General features: G+C 37.7%; 2 protein-coding genes across 7 annotated transcripts in view; both read left to right on the top strand.

The window, feature by feature from the left end:
* The window catches only part of ppp1r9a (protein phosphatase 1, regulatory subunit 9A), an 80,699-nt gene extending 72,092 nt beyond the window's left edge, over positions 1-8,607 (top strand). For 3 of the 6 annotated variants that reach the window (XM_024299024.2, XM_024299032.2, XM_024299014.2), the window contains exons 17-20: positions 2,022-2,132; positions 3,832-3,855; positions 4,366-4,548; positions 5,375-8,607. In XM_024299024.2, the coding sequence (XP_024154792.1) occupies positions 2,022-2,132; positions 3,832-3,855; positions 4,366-4,548; positions 5,375-5,557 (501 nt within the window). In that variant the 3' untranslated portion in view covers positions 5,558-8,607. Of the gene's footprint in view, positions 1-1,136; positions 1,441-2,021; positions 2,133-3,831; positions 3,856-4,365; positions 4,549-5,374 lie in introns of those variants that run through there. The other 3 variants (XM_024299048.2, XM_024299042.2, XM_036214227.1) reach the window with 2 other exon arrangements.
* Positions 8,608-12,289: 3,682 nt separating this feature from the next.
* Positions 12,290-16,925, top strand: asb4 (ankyrin repeat and SOCS box containing 4). Its single transcript, XM_024299003.2, has 6 exons — positions 12,290-13,068; positions 13,262-13,561; positions 14,826-15,068; positions 15,161-15,408; positions 16,162-16,275; positions 16,353-16,925. The coding sequence occupies exons 1-6, from the start codon at positions 12,777-12,779 to the stop codon at positions 16,539-16,541; spliced, it is 1,386 nt and encodes a 461-aa protein (XP_024154771.1). The 5' UTR covers positions 12,290-12,776; the 3' UTR covers positions 16,542-16,925.
* Positions 16,926-16,949: the final 24 nt, after the last annotated feature.

Below are 16,949 nucleotides of genomic sequence, written 5' to 3'. Positions count from 1 at the left end.
AAAAAATGCAAATATGACATTGAACTCCCAAAAACTCCAGAATAAACTATATCGTTGAAATCCACCTTTTTTTTAACGCATTTTGGTCCAAAATATGACAGTTACGAAGCAAATCAACGATGTCAGTAGTGGTGTCGTGACGGGGGATACACATTCTGGCAGGGGAAGCATATCTTGGCACAACACCAGATATGGATTAACTCACCGCAAATGATGGAATCTTAGTTAGTTTCTTTTTCTCTACGTAGTAATATGCTCAGCCAGCTCAGTGGCCTTGTGGTAGAGTGTCCGCCCTGAGATTGGAAGAACGTAGGTTCAAATCCTGGCCGAGTCATACCAAAGACTCTAAAAATAAGACCCAGTGCCTCCCTGCTTGACACTCAGAACTAAGGACTTGGACTGGGGGGTTAAACCGAGCGCGGCTGTGTCTGCAGCTCACCGCTCCCCCAGGGGATGGGTCAAATGCGGAGAACAAATTTCAGAAATCTAGGTGCGTGACAAATAGTGGGACTTTAACTTTAACTTCAATTCAGCAAGTCGTCTGGTCTGATTTGAGGTCGAACATACATACAAATTCTAAGGTCATCCTCTGCAAAACAAAAAACGAAAGTTAGTCCTGCCAGAAAATATGGAAATAGATCAAAGTCTGATGCTACCATTGACTTTGAATAGGCTCAGTTTGTGTAAACATTCACTACTGAGAGTAAAATACTATGATCTTCTTAAAAAGTTTTCAATAAGTTCTCCTTTATTAGCTAACAGTAATAACTTGTGAAAAGTCACATTTTTGTCTTCCCAGCTCTGTTTGTGCAGTCTGAGCACAGCAGTGAGCAGGCATCTTGCCCTTTCCAATATGGCGTCCGACTTTGCATACGTAACTCATAGCGCAGAGATTCTATTCAATGTATTTTATTGGGTTCTTCTTCTTCTTCAAGCGCCCTCTAGTGGCTGTTAGTGTCAAAACAACAACTATTTATTTAAGAAAAATCCCTTTTAAGTTGCATTACTGGCCAAACTATGTGAAAAAAATGTGACTTATTCTCTAAAAAATACGACACTTCTTATCAGACCTGTAACGCTTCATGATCATCAGAAAATAGACTGTTTTATGGGGTTCTTTTATGTTTGCTGAACAGAACTCCCTTCTGTGGCCTCAATTCTTCTCCTATTCATATTATGTGGTATTGTATTTCCTCACTTTTTGTTCACATAATCAGTAATCATGAAAATCAGTTCACACTCAAAATGAGGACTACTTTGATTGGAAATTGTCCTGTCAAATTCCCAGAAATCCATCATTCTAACCAAATGCTCTAATTGCCTAATTCGAAGCGATTATCGTTGTAAATATCTTTGGTTAGCTCAGAAATGCTCTGTGTGCATCAGTGTATCTCGAATCAGAGAAATGAGGTCCTGCTACATGAGGATGAAATATTTTCTTTTAGTGCAAGAGTTTGCAGGAATGTGCTTTTAATTGAGTCTTGTATCAGATGTGGTTACCAAAGGGCTAAAAAGATGATTTTTGAGAATTATGTTATCTCTCTGAGCTTTGCTGAAGATAAATCAATGAAGAATTTATGCAGATAAGTAATCTGAAGCTTCTAAGTGAGAATTCAATGAGTTTTCGTTTACCTTAAACCTTTAAAATCTCACTTTTTATTATGAATCTGTGAGTGTTGCCATGAAAAAGACATCTATTGATGACTCAGGCTTCTGTCTCACACTTTTAGGACAGAACCGTTTCCTGGGTTTGGACATCCTCCAGTTTCGTCCCTCTTGATCATTAACTCACATTTACAGGCTGTCAAACAGCTCGAGCGTTTTAGGTGCTTTTAATAGCTTCATATGAAAATCTTTTTGATTCTTTAATCAGATCCACTTTATCACCATTTAGAAAGCAGTGATTTTGATAGATAGATCATCACAGAAATGTCAATAAGCACTCCTACTAATATAGTAGAGTTTGTCTCAAAGCCAGCTGGCTCTCACCGCTACTTTTGTGTTTGGTTTTGATTTCTCAGGCGCCAACTGTGAGCGATGATGTGAGCGCGAGCAGCAGCAGCTCGGTGGAGATCAGCGGTGTGCTCAGCGAGGTCGGGACGTCCCGCGGCGTGCAGCTCTCCTCCAACGAGGTACTCTGGCGTAAAAAAATGTAACAATGCTCCATTTGATCTGAAATGAATAATCTGTTTTTGCAATTGAAATTAGTGGGTGGTGAATTTTACCTCTTCGTTTCTGTTTTTTGTTTGATAGTGGTGGAGGAAACAATTCATTTGGTGATATATCGCGATATTTTGTGCTTGTATCGATTCAAATATTACAATATTTAATTTTGTTTTCTACCTATACCCCCGACTGTTAGTTGGCATCGGTTTTTGTTGTTTTGAGGCATGTACAAGGTAATTTTTACTTGGGACGGGTACCAAACCGAAAGTCTGTGCCAAGTTTAAAGACTTGTTCTGGTACAGTCTTGTGATATATCATGAAGTGTATCACGTCACGAGACATGTATCGGGATAGGTATCGTATTGCTCAACTCTTGCCAATGCACAACTCTAATTTGCAGTTTTAAAAAACATTTCCCATTCAAAAAAATGTTTTTAACGTTGCAGAAAAAAATAAAATAACAATAATAAGCTTCATTAAATGTGTACAGAGTACCAACCCGTCTGTAAAAGTGATAAAGTCATCTCATTAAATTCAAGAAGTTGTCTCTATTCAAGTGCAAATTTCATTAAGTTGGGATTTAAAGTATTTAAAGTCTGTTTACAGATGCAAAAAAATGCCTTTTTTTATGTGGTCTAAAGTTTGTTGTTTGGAAACTTCTGCTTTAGTCCTATCAAATGCTAAACTTCACTGTATCTCCACAAAGATATGGAATAACCTCAGACATTGTCAGTCCATAAAAAATATTTATAAAAACAATCTACTAAATAGATATAAGGGACTCAACAAAATGCATGGATGTTGATTGTTTTTCTTTTCACCTTAATTGATTGTTTCCAGTGTCCATTTCTCCAATTCGTCTCCAGAAACCTTTTGTATAAATTTGTAATAAAAGTTTGAATTGAAAAAAACAGGTAGCTAACTTTCATCCAAAGGAGTTTTGAGGTTTGCATATTGTCATTCATTGTTCTGCTTCTACGGAGCCCCTAAAGGGACATCAAAGTAAAATAAAAAAAAGAAGTTACAAAGAAATAAGGTTACTTACCGGTGAGCACCAGAAACTAGCTGGTGTGCACTGGATCCACTGCTTACCAGTTAGCATCTGGTGCTCACCAGTTAGCATCTTGTGCGCACCTGTTAGTATTTGGTGCGCACCTGTTAGTATCTGGTGCGCACCTGTTAGTATCTGGTGCGCACCTGTTAATATCTGGTGCGCACCTGTTAGTATCTGGTGCGCACCTGTTAGCATCTTTTGCGCACCTGTTAGTATCTGCTGCGCACCTGTTAGCATCTTTTGCGCACCTGTTGGTATCTGGTGCACATTTGTTGGTATCTGGTGCGCACCTGTTGGTATCTGGTGTGCACCTATTAGTAACCAAACTTTTTTTTTTTACTTCGATGGCCCTTTAAGGGCGCTGTAGTGTGCGTTTATTTATGGTGTTTATTTTTATCTAATCCGGTCAAAATTAATAAAAAGAAATACATCACTAAAAAACAACAGTTTGCGTTTCATTTAAATTGTATTGTAAAAACTTTATAAAGTAAAGAAGACATCATAATTAATTTTTCAAATTAAAGCAGAATCCACACATTCTATGTTACGGACGACTTTCTACTGTCACCAACCGAGGTCTTCTCTGTTGTTTTCTATGCTGCTGCGTTCAGAGTCTGGATATGATAGATGACGAGGTGAGACCGAGGCCGCCAGCCTCCACAGGACTTGCGTTATCTTCTGTTTGTGTGTTTGTGTTTGTGCATGAGCTGTCTGTCTGTCTGGGTCTCATGGCTGCTCATCATCGCTCTGATTAAAGAGGATTGTTTATCTGCGCTTCTGTAACAGAGAGAACGTGTGGTAGCCCTGATCCGTAAAATGCAATCATTCAAAAACCATTTAAAACACAATGATAAAACATGTATAATTAAAAAACAAGCACAAAAGATGTAAACACTATAAAGAATAAAAGCAAAATAGAAATAATTCTTAACAGTTTTGGGGATTTTAGTACCGATTCTTGCATTTTGTGTTTTTTTTCCATCATTCTTGAATGTGTTTGTATTTTTCACTTCAGGGCTGCTATACATCTGTCTCTAAGCTGGAATGCTCCTCATCTCATTTTCCTGCATCTTTTATAGATTATGTGTAGAGCTGCCATGTTTGTCAAAGGTTTCATGTTTTTTTTCCTCCTCTGTGATGTTCAGATTTTAGACGAGCTGCAGTTTTCAACGCAGCAGGAGTGTCAGAACCGCAGCGTCTCAGACTGGACTTCACAGCAGGTGGCGCTCTGGCTCACGGGCCTCAGCTTAGAGCATTTGGTTCCAGAATTCACTGCCAAAAACGTGGATGGAGAACAGCTTCTGCAGCTGGACAGCTCTGATCTTAAGGTACTTTTTTACTCAGCACATTGATGAATATGAAAATGAAGATAGTAAATGAAGACACAGCAACACATCAGTGAAAATGACTGAAAAAACTTGATTTCTAGTGATAATGAGATAGTAAATGTTGTTATCATGAGAAATTTTTTTTTTTTTTCTATGAAAATGAGAGTAAATGTTATTAGAAAAAAATCTTGTTTTCTTATAATCATGATAAAGTGAATTTCATTATGAGAAAAAAAAGTTTTAAATACTCACACTCCGTTAATCTAAACTGACAACACTGTTTCCAACGTTTTATAATCTGACTTTTTAATCTTTAGTGCAAATGCCAAAAAACGTATAAGATCACATAATTTGATTGTGAGATTTTTGTAATATTTTTCAATTTTCATATTTTGTTATTTTTTTAATTAAAATGGTCAACTTTTGTACATTTAAAACAAACTTGTTTTTTCAGACCTTATTTAGGTAAACTAGAATTCAGACTATTTTTTTTCCATCTACAAAAACACTTGATAGCCTTACTTTGAAAATAAGAATCTTGACCGGCGCTTTACTTTGAAGATTTTTAACTTCCTGTAACAGTAGTGTGTAATTCTGTTCAGTTGATGTGCTTAAAAATAAACATTATTCTGCAACTTTAGAGTGATAATTACATTACCTGAATGTATTCTTACTACACTCTACCAAAGATCATAAATCGGGAATCTGAGACAAAATTATTCTTATTCAAACTTTGTAGAACAGATCACAAAAATCCAAGTTTTCGGATACTCGATACAGCACAAGTCAATGTTATTTGAACTGTATTGTATGTTTGTTTTTTTAGGCTCTTGGAGTGTCTTCTTCCCAGGACCGTACTGTGATAAAGAAAAAGATCAAAGACCTTAAAGTTCTGATGGAGAAAGCCAGAAGGAACCAGGAGAAAATGGAGAAACAGCGTGAGAAGCAACGGAAGAAAGAGCTGGAGCAGCAACAGAAAGACGCACTGAAAGGAAACGCCACAGAGTGAGGAGAATCCTCTCACTTTTCTGTAGCACCAAACTAAGTAGCACCTGGCTGCTGAAAGAGAAAGACAGCAGGTCCCGCGAACGAACCCTGAGGCTCTCCTGCTGGTGGAGCTGCACCTCCTACAGTCAGCAGCTGTGAATCACCTGTTCAAGTTATACCAAAACAAGACTTTGGAGAATGCTGCCCGTCATTTGGCCTCATGTTACGCCTCCTGTGTTTTTAACCCCCTCAGAATTTTCAGACTTATTTATTTTGCTGTTTATAGCTGTAAATTGGGTTTATTTATTCTCATATCCAGATTAATTATATGAAAAGCTCATCCCATATCATCTTCAGACATTCTGTTAGCACCAGTGGACATGAAACTCTTGTACAAACGATGTAAGATGATGTGCCATGTCAGTACGTGTATATACATTCAGCTTTAACGCTGCGAGGCCACAACAGGCCTGTGTGGTGCAGATGAGGGGGCAGTTTCCACCTCCCACCACTAGGTGTCCTCGTGCTGTTAGTTCCATCACTGAATTTAACATCTCTGGGACTCAGTGAGAAGACTGGAAGTGCAAAAATCCTGTAAATGTGACCACACGGGATACAGCTCCTCCTACAGTATTAATAGGGATACTACTGAGTGGTTTTCAGGTACTTTGTCATTTCTAACTTGCCTAACTTATAATGCAAAACTACAACAAAAAAGCTCCTAAAATTCCTTATAATAAATGCTTTTGCTTAACTTGTAACCTGCTATAGAGATCGTTTTATAGCAAAAAGTAAACCCCGCTGCTGCCTTTAGGAAATAGAGTTGTACAAATCTTCTGAGCTCTGCCTGCTTCTGAGTGTTTTGTGCATTGAAACACATTGAAATCTAGTTTTCCATGCTGATACATTTAGAATATTTTCAGTAAAGTGGATGGAATTTAGTGATTTAGATGTTTTTATTTTATTTTTATTTTTTTTTGTGGGATGATAGAGAGGCAATAGTCTTAAAATGTTATGGAACCTGATTGATCAACGATAGAAATTATTTGCTATTATTGCCGAGAAGGTAACGCTTTCTTTTACAGTACAGTACTTTCAGGGTATTTGAGTGGTAATTACATGGTATTTCTGTGGGTACTTATGTGGTACTTGCTGTGGTACTTTTTGGTTCATACTTACGTGGTACCTACTGAGTGATTATATTGTACCCACTGGGTTTTTACATGGTACCGCCTGAGTATTTACATGTTGAGTAATGTGTCTCTTGTGGTACCTACCACATGTAAGGACAAATACAGTACCTTGAATACATTTGTTAATTTGTTAAGGTATTTGCTTTGTGTAATAAGATAGTCAGTAAACATCGACTATCTTAGAAATACCATTAAAAAAAATACCACAAAGAAGTACCCAGAATTTACATTCTACTGATTTAGTACTCACTATATGTAAAAAAATAGGTATTTATGTGGTACTTTATTGTGTTTTTCTTATAATTACTAGGGGTTCATTGATTCAATGAAATATTGCGATACTTGTATTGCTTTAAAAAGCTGCAAACACAATATTTGATTAATTATTTAAAAGCAAACAACAGCCCTTCACCGCACCAAAACTCAACAAGATCTCACCAGAACCATCTTGAGTTAATGTTTCTACCCGATCTGTAACCGCGACTTAGTGCTACTTGGTTTTAACTTGGAATGGATACTGAAAATCTGCCAAGTTGCTACTGGTACAATAAAAAAAGTGCAGATTTTTGTGCTTTTACCATTTTATTAATGTGATAGGTGTATTCTACTGTCTTTAAAATTTAGTAAAATATTGATTCTGGTACTGTGTTGTATTGCGATACATGTATCGTGATATTTATCGCATCGCCAGGCTCTTGCCAGTGCACACCCCTAGTAATTATCATTAATGCGAAGAGAGTAGGAACACAGAAAGTACCATTTAATGTGTTAAATGTACATGTTAAGCTATAGTACTGTAAGGAGAGTAGTTACACAGAAACTACCTTTTAAGTATAACAAAAGTACCATGAAAGTACCACTTCAATAAGTATGGAGAAAAGAAAGTTTTACTGCAGAATTATTTAATTTAATTGTTTTACTGCTTAATTTAAAACTAATTATTCTTGTTTTGCATAGAGTTCTTAATATAAGTGAGAAATGTACAACCCATATTTATAATCTTCTCAGTTTACAATTTGTGTAGAGATACCTGTCACCGTCACAGAAGTGGGGTTACCTTTTTTTGTAAGTCCTCGTTCGTCTTAAGAAGCCCTGCTGTTAAGCTGCTGGTAAGTAAACAACAACAGTTTACTTCTCAATAAAACCCCATGCAGCACAAATAGAGTTCCTGATCAGAAACGTGTAATTTTTTGCTATATTTTTAAAAGCAATTGTTTATTGTAACTTATTGAAATTAAGAGTTTTATTGACTTTTGAATCATTTATCAATAACGTTACTTTTATTTGCCAAAAAAACAAATAAAACATTTCGTTTATTGATTGCTTATATTCATGTGGATGTTCTGAAGGATGTATTAGAGAGAGGGAAACAGCTTTTGCCCCATTATGTTTTATTTACCACTCGCACTGCTCCCATGTCACCCGATAAACTGCTCCAGACGTGCTCCTCTGAGATATTTTGTAACGTCCCTGTGAATAACCCCTCACAGTCAGAGGACTGCACTCTTTTGTATGTAAACACAGAGCAATATGCTGTACCAACCCTCCAAAAGCCTTGTTTTTTATGGTGTGTCTGAGAGACTAAGAGAGATTCCACTGTTCTTTCTTTAGGTGTTTCATCCTGCTTGCCTCTTGCTAACCTGTGTGTGTGATTGTGTGAGCGTCTGACATGCACACCGTTCAACTCATGTGGAATCAAGTCGGATTTTTTGTGTAAATAGAGTGAATGGTAAATGCCACCAACTTCTTCTTTCACTTTTCAAAAGCTTTTCTAACTCCTCCTCCTCTTTTGTCATTCTGCCTGGCTGTCTTTTTCGCAATCAGAAATATTTGAAAGGGCAGCCGCCTGTCACTGAATAAAATGTGCAGTCACTGTCCAGTTTCTGTTTCTTTTGTTGATCCACAACATCAGATAATTGACAGAATATTCAGATTAAAATCCACAAAATTGTACGAGTTTCTATTGAAGCCTGAACTTCATATCATAACTTTTAAACATGTATTTTTTTACAACTAAACTGGACTTGGAAAAAATGCAAAGATCGAAAATATGCTTGTAATTAGACCTTTAGCTCAATGGGTTTAACAATGGATTTTTATGGCCAATAATTTTACTTTTAACTTTGAAACTCTCACAAACGTGTAGAAACAAGCTGATTGGTGGAAGGGCTGCTGTGAGGAAAGCATTTAAGAAACACGTTTCATTTATCCCAACTAGCTAATAAGAGATTTAAAGTTCTATAACATGCAAATAAATGAAGAAAAAATATCAAAATTTAGTTTGTTAGAGATAAAAAAAATATTTTTTAGATTCATAAAAGCACAAATGCTTCAATTCCTCACTGTTTTTCAAAATAAAACCATCTCGAAAGTGTTTTTCTTAACCATTTTAACATGCTACTAGTTTCTTCTGTGATAGAAACTGTACAACTGCTTAAACATTTACCACCACACCTGTGCAAAAGTCAAATCCGCGATTAAAAGTAAAACATGCAGACCAAGCCAGTCTTTCACAGGAATGTTTTTGATGATTTAAAAAAATGACTTTAAAAAACAATAAAGGTAAAAATGACTTTTAGCTGAAGGCGGCAGAGGCTGAGCAAGACTTTGATCTTTCAGATTAGACTTAATTGTGAAACAAACAAACCTTTTAATCAATTTTCTAGTTTTCTAAAATCATTTTCCTTAATTTGACATTTAAAGACTTCAATATTGATTAACTTATTTATTGTCCTGACTGACTATATTTCTACACTATGTTGATGAATGCATTTTGGAGACAAAAAGAATAAAATTCCACTTTCTGTGCCTGCAAGAGTTCAACTCTAACATTAGATGGAGCTCACTCACAGAAATTGTAAAGTCTCCTATTAAGACACAGAATCAACTTTTTTCTTATATTTTGATCTAGAACAAGAATTGACGTAAAAATACAAACAAAGAACTTTCTGTTTCATTCTTAAGACATTAAAGAGCCTCAAAGAAAAAAGTGCAGCAAAAGTGATGAAACAATAAAAGATTATAAACTTGAATTAAATCATAATCAACAGAACCAACAAGCTTAGTCCAATCAAGCAGTCAGTGAGTCATGGAGAAGGAAAGACTCCTCTGCCTTTCTTGGGAAAGTCTATTCCAGAGTACTAGAGAAGGGAGTTTGGCTGCTTATTGAACCTCAGATTTATGGAGATAAAATAGAATGTAATCGAGGGCGTAATTCTGTGAATTGTTACCTCCCTTTTGGATCTAAAGTATATTTATAAATATATCTGCTTTTCTTATTTTTTTTCTTTTTTTGCGTAATTCTGCGTAATTCTTGAATTGTATGTGCGTATTGTACAATTTACACATGCACATATTAGTTACACACTCAAATATTTTATAATTACTCACAAATCCCTTATTACGCCATCACAAAAGCACATTTTCGCAGAAATCTATGGTGAGACTCTTGTAGTCTCCATGATTCATCATAAGTGATGCATTTAATGCTGCTGGAATGCTGCGTCATCTTTCTTATCAGCTGCTTTGAACTTAGATTGTGAATATCATCTGATAAAAACTCGACATTTTCTCACTTTCTTAAACAGATATGCCCCGTTAATGAATACGGCCTGTTATGACCGCAGTTTGTGCCACCATTGGTTATCGGATTTTGCGTGACAGGTTTGTGTCACGGACATACGTACTCTGCAGAAAGTCAGTGACCTCTTTGCACTGCGTGCTTCAGCATCACCCTGACCCCTCTCTGTCAGTTTATGTGACCAACCACTTGTTAGCTGAGTTGCTGTTGTTCCCAAACTCTTCCATGTCATTATGATAGAGCTGACATTTGGCTGAGGGATATTTGGGAAATTTCATGACTGGATTTGGTGGAGTCCTATGACAGTTCCACACAGTCTGAGTTCTTGATTGTATACACCTGTTGCCCTGCCAAGTGATTAGAACACCTGATTCTGATCATTTGGATGGATGAACCGATACTTTGGGTAATGTCCTGTAAGTCTATGGTAGTGACAGAATCTCTTGACTAGTCCTGGGGTTCTGGAACAATGTTGGCACAATACTGCTCTCTGGTGGACAAGCAGTGCGGGACGCCATTCATCTCAGTGAAGGTGAGCATCATGGGAACAACCACAGACCACGCTGGCAAGCCCCGGCACAACAGATTACCACAAGGAACTAGATTATTTAAGATTAGAATAGTTACACCAAAACTTTTTCTGATTTTTCTTAAGCTGCAGTGAAAAAATGGCAAGGTTATTTGAAAAAAAAAAACAACTTTGTGACAATGCAATGCAATCCTTTCACCATTGTGCCTATAAACTCTGAAAAAGAGGCAATCTAGCTTTCAATGCGTTGTGGGTGGCTCTTAAAAGACGGTCAGTCTTTGAAGGACATGACAGAAGACATTGTCCCGTGGGCCGCCATGGCACAGCTCTCTCTGCAGAAAAGTGGACCATGAACTGGGCTCTAAAGGTCTCTCTGTTGGCAGCAGCCCTTCCCAGCCCATGCAGCAGCTCCTCTCCAGCGGCCACAAACTCCCTCACTGCAGGTGTCTGTGGTGCTGAGGACCTGATAAAAACACAGAAATAAGTATCGGGTACCTGGTTCTTCAAGGAGGTTTTGAACCGCTCTTAGTCTGACTCATCACCGGACCTGTCTGTCATTAGAGGCCCCACCAAAGGTGTTAGCCCCGATAGCTTAGCTCCTAGGATCACTCGAGCACACAAACCCCTCCACCACGTTAAGGTGGCGGTTCTCAAAGGTTTTATTATTTTTTTATTTCATACATTTTTATATATATTTGCTACATATTTACGTTTGCATATATATATATATATATATATATATATAGAGAGAGAGAGAGAAAGAGAGAGAGAGAGAGAGAGAGAGATTGGATTTACATACAATTTTACAATTTGAATATTTACACAGACACATTTTCACATAAACATTTTGAATGTTTATATATTTAAATGTACACATTTTTATTTTTTTTGTTTCTTGGATTTGGAATAATTCAAAATCTCTTTGTCGCAAACGGGCAGACGACTGGATCCAAGTGCAGCGGGTTTTATTGGCATAGACAAAAGGAACAGGAGTGAAGCACAGCTAAAGGCAAAGCTAAATCAGGGTCAGGCAGGCAGAGGTAAAACATGCGTTTTCACAAAGGGTTTTCCCGACATTTAGCTTCCAGAAAAATGATAAAGAACAAGATGTGAAAAAAAATCAACAGTTTAAGATCGTAACTTTAAAAAAATTTATAAAACTTGAACTTTGCAATAAATTTGAAAACATGAGCTGCACTTTAAAAGCTTAAACACAAATAGATGTTTCTGAATCCAAACAACAGGGATGAAAACATCTAGAAAACTGGAAAAAAGGATTTTCTTTGGAGCTCCACACATCGTCTTTCAAAGCTTATACTTTTCAATAAATTGCAAAATCCCTTTTAGCTTCATGTTGTTTTATTAAATCTGATAAAAAGCACAAATCAACACAAACTGCTACCACAAAGGCTTCACTTTCTCGTCACTTCAAATCTCTTAGTCTTTGTCCTCAGTCATCCAAAACTATTATTCCCATCATAAAGTTTTAAAATTAACAAAACTTTTCCCACCACTTTTTTTCCCGCCAAAAGTGACTTTCAGGGAGGCAGCCATTTTTAAATGAGCAGGAAAAGCCTTTCCACTGTCTCTAGTGGAATAATGATGAAATGCAGGGCAGAAGACAAGGAACACGTTTCATTTAATGGGTTTTTAACGAAAATTTTGACTGCTTACTTTTTCTTTATTTGTATTTTTTTTAAACTTTAAAAGTGTCTGGATATTTGAATTTAACCTTGGATCTCTCTGAAGAACAGCTGGCCTAGACTTGGCACAGTTTACTGCCCCCCCCTCCTCTATGTCTTCTATTTATATTCATTCTAGCTGCACGCTGATCTATTTTCTTCCCTAGATGACATCCTCATGACACCTCCACCCCTCTTCCTCATTTTCTTCTTCTCCCTTTACACAACTCGATGACTAGACTAATGGAGACCTTGCAATGCAGGAATTACTCTATTCCTTTATCTCATTTATCTGTTTATTCATTTCTAACTTCCTCCATGCTCTGCGGACAGCATTAGAATCAATGCAAGACCCGAGTGACTGTGAGTTCATGGAGGAAATGAGCCCCAGAAAGCTGGCTGTGAAGCAGCTGAAGGAACATTTCGTTCAGGCCCTGAAGGCCAACAATGCAGAGGAGGTCCTGAAGATTCTGCACGCTGGCAAGCTAGACATTGATACTGTGCTGGAAGTGGATGACCCCAGCATGGTGCTGGCCTCATATAAACAAGGTGAGAAGGAAAGAAAAGAGTATATTTGCATTTATATGAAATTCAAGTTGTTTTCAAAGCTGGGCCAAACCACTAGATGGCAGTAAATCTTCAGAAATGTTAGTCCTGGCTAATGAAACCAATATAATAATATTTGAAATAATATTTTTTTATTGCTAAAAATTTTCTGTCTGAATGTGTCTGTGCTTGTCAGGATACTGGCTTCCAGGTTACAAGCTGGAGAAGTCCTGGGCGATGGGGATCCACGTGTGTGTGATGTACAATGCGGTGGAAACGGCTCTGGTGCTCCTCCAGAAAGGTGCGGCGGTAAATCGGATGCCGAATGGGAAAACACCGCTGCATGTGGCCTGTGAGGTCTCCAACAGCGACTGTGTGGCCCTGCTTCTGGCTCACGGGGCAAAGGTCAACGGTCTGTCTCTGAGCGGCCATGCACCGCTGCATTACTGCATCACCAGGGAGTCTGTGGACTGTGCCAAGCAGCTCATCCTCAAAGGTGAAGATAATGGGAGGGAATGGAGGAAATAAGTTGCTGATTTTGTTGGTTTGCCCACTTAAAACTGAATAACTACACGCCAATCACAATCATTTATGTTGTAAAAGTATTTGAAAATATTATTTTTAATCAACTGTCTAGTTCTCACTACCAACAATCTACTATAACAATTTCAGTGTGGATTTAGAAAACACTTCTCTACTTCAATGGCTCATGAAATTTACAAATGAAATCTTTACAAATTTTGACAACAACTTCTGCACAGGTTCTATTTTCCTGGGCATTACACAGGCTTTTGATCTAGTTGACCATTACCTTCTTTAGATTAATTGTTCGTCATCAGTCTCACTACTCCATCTCTCCTGAGGCTTAACTCATACCTTCATCAACGTCATCAATGTGTGTCATTTAAGGGCAGTCAGTCAGACTTGATTGCAATAAACAAAGGAGTCCCGCAGGGCTCTATCCTTGGGCCTTTGTTATTTTCCATATTTATTAATGACCTACCGAACCGCTGTTCTAAATCCAATATTCATCTGTATGCTGATGACACCATAATATACTGTTCCAAACCTATTATTTCCGATATCAGCTTTACACTACAGCAAGAATTCAATTCGGTACAAAAATGGAAGTCATCTAATAAGTTAATATTTAATAAAACAAAATCCTACTCTATGCTTAACCAGAAAAAAACCATGAATCCTGACAGACGAATACTTATTTTGTATTTCTTAGATTCCTCCAAGAATCTGAGAATTTATGTACATTTATTTGCATTTCATTGAGGGAAATAAGTATTTGGTCCCCTTATAACCATGAAGAGTTCTGGTTCACACAGACCAGTTAGACTAATCACAGTTGAAGACACCTGTAGAAAAGAAACCCGAAACACTGAATCTTCAAAGACTTCAAACTCTCCAAAATGGAGAGGCGCATCAATCCACCTACATCAATCCTATTGAAAACCCTTTGAGAGACCTGAAGCTTAGAGTTGTGACTTAATCTTAATTCACAAAAAAGAGTGGATCAAAATTCCTCCTGGAATGTGCAGAAACCTGCTCATCAGGAAACATCTGACCTCTGTGCTTGCTAAGGGTTTCCTACAACGTCTATCCAACAAGAGGGATCAAAAACTTATTTCCCTCAATAAAATGCAAAACAATGTATATAAATTCTTGAAAGTAATTTTTTGATTCTACTCCTCTATAGGTGGATAAACAATGCATACTTGGTAAATCAATCAGTTATTTCTTTGGTACAGGTGCAAAAATAAACATGGCAAGTAACAACAATGAGGAGGACACACCTTTACACACAGCGGCAAGGTTTGGTGTTTCAGAACTGGTAGCTTTGCTTCTGGCCCACGGAGCTTCTCCAAATGCCGTCAACTTCCTCCAGGAGACGCCTCTGATGACGGCAGTCTTCTGGTCCTTCGACTCAAAGGAGCAAACCTATAGCCAAGACCACCACATTGTTTGCCGTCTCCTTCTGGACCATCAAGCTGGTTAGAGGTTCTGGATCAATTTCTTACCTTCATACCACATTAAAGATACCATTCTGTACTCTATTCCGTTGAAAACCTGCTTCTTGATGCAGATCCTAACCTGAAGGAGGAGGACCACAAAACAGCTCTTCACAAGGCCGCCTGGAACTGCGATCACGTCCTGATGCAGATGCTGCTGGAGGCTGGCGCCGACCCCAGAGCCATGGACATCAACGGATGTGCCCCCATCCAGTATCTCCTCAAAGTGACGGATATCCGGCCGATGGCCATTCCTGAGCTCTGCTATCAGCTGCTGCTCAACTACAATGCAGCTCGCATCTACCCGCCACAATTCCACAAGGTTCAGAAGAACACTCTGCATTAGGGCTGCCACGACTAATCGACTATTAAAATAATCGACAACTAATTAAATAGTAGATTAGTCGTTACTTTATATTATGGCATTTCATATTATGGCAGTTATAGCATTATGTCAGCTTTTTTGGACTATTTATTAAGGTTTATAGCCTATTTTGGAATTTAGCTAATATTTCAGCAACATGCTAGCTATTTTGGCTAATTTAGGATTTTTTCAGTTTTTAAGACTAATTTGAAGCTTAGGTAATAGTTCACCTACATGGTAACTATTACGGCTAATTTAGGCTGTTTTTGCTTTTTCGGCTATTTTGGAGTTTAGCTAATTTTTCAACAACATGCTGGGTTTTTTTTTCTAACTTGGGCTTTTTTTGTTTTTTAGGCTAATTTGGCATTTAACAAATATTTTAGCTGGCTATCAGCTTCAGTGTTTTAAGCTACTAGCTTCAGCATCTTCAGCGGCCAAATACAGCTTACAACATTCACACTAGCATTATCGCAGGAAATGCTATGTGTCTAGTTTTTGGTTAAGCTAATGATGGTTAGGATGTGTCTTTAACATCCACTTTATGCATGACCCGATTAGTTGACCAATTGGAAAAAATAATCGATGATTAGTCGACTATTAAAATAATCGTTTGTGGCAGCTCTACTCTGCATGAAGAGCTTACTGATACATGCATGGGTTTATTTATGCAAGCTTTTGCAAATCTCTCATTCTCTGAAATGTCTTTTGCAGTTGTTGCAGACCTGCCACGATTATCCCAGAGTCGTAGAAATTGTTGCAAATTCCTACGAACGCTTAAAGCCTACAAAGAAGTGGAGAGCTGCTCTTCCTGATGAGTGCTACCAGGTAATTCTATAAAAAATCTGCACTTCAAACCAGTCTCCTCAAATAAAAATACCTGCAGTTTCTCTTTGTTTTCTTAGCGACACAGAGACTTCTATGACTCGCTGTTTGCGGTCTGCAGCAACACTCCTCGGAGCCTGCTCCACCTCACCAGATGCGCCATCAGGAGGAGTTTGGGTGGGTTCTGCCAAAGAGGAGTCCCACAACTGCCTCTACCAACTCCCATGAAGAAATACTTACTATTAGAACCCGAGGGAATCCTCTACTGACAGAAACAGAACCTTCATCTGTAGAGTAAAGAGCAAATGTTCAGGTTTATTTGTGTATTTTGTTGTGCAGGGCAACCACAGCACTGATCCCTCTGTTTTTATAAAACATTTGACCAGCGGATTTATGCAGTTCACTTCTCTGTGTGCTCGTCCTCACACGAGAAAAAGGTCCAATGGAAAAGGATCATACCAAGAATTCTTATTTTAAGAAAAAAATCTAGTCACTAAAAAGTGTTTTCTCAAATTAATGTTATTTTGACATCTAAAAACGTTCTTGATACGATTACTTTTCTTGCAAAACAGAAAATAAATAAGATAGTTTTTCTTGAAAAAAGGGTATTTTTACTTTCTTAAGATTCAGTTTTTCATCGTCCATCTGTTCATCTTCTCAACCTGCTTCAAATCTTT

This window comes from Oryzias melastigma, linkage group LG11 (assembly GCF_002922805.2).
Source record: "Oryzias melastigma strain HK-1 linkage group LG11, ASM292280v2, whole genome shotgun sequence".
Taxonomy (NCBI): domain Eukaryota; kingdom Metazoa; phylum Chordata; class Actinopteri; order Beloniformes; family Adrianichthyidae; genus Oryzias; species Oryzias melastigma.
This window is presented reverse-complemented; position numbering and strand designations above follow the sequence as displayed.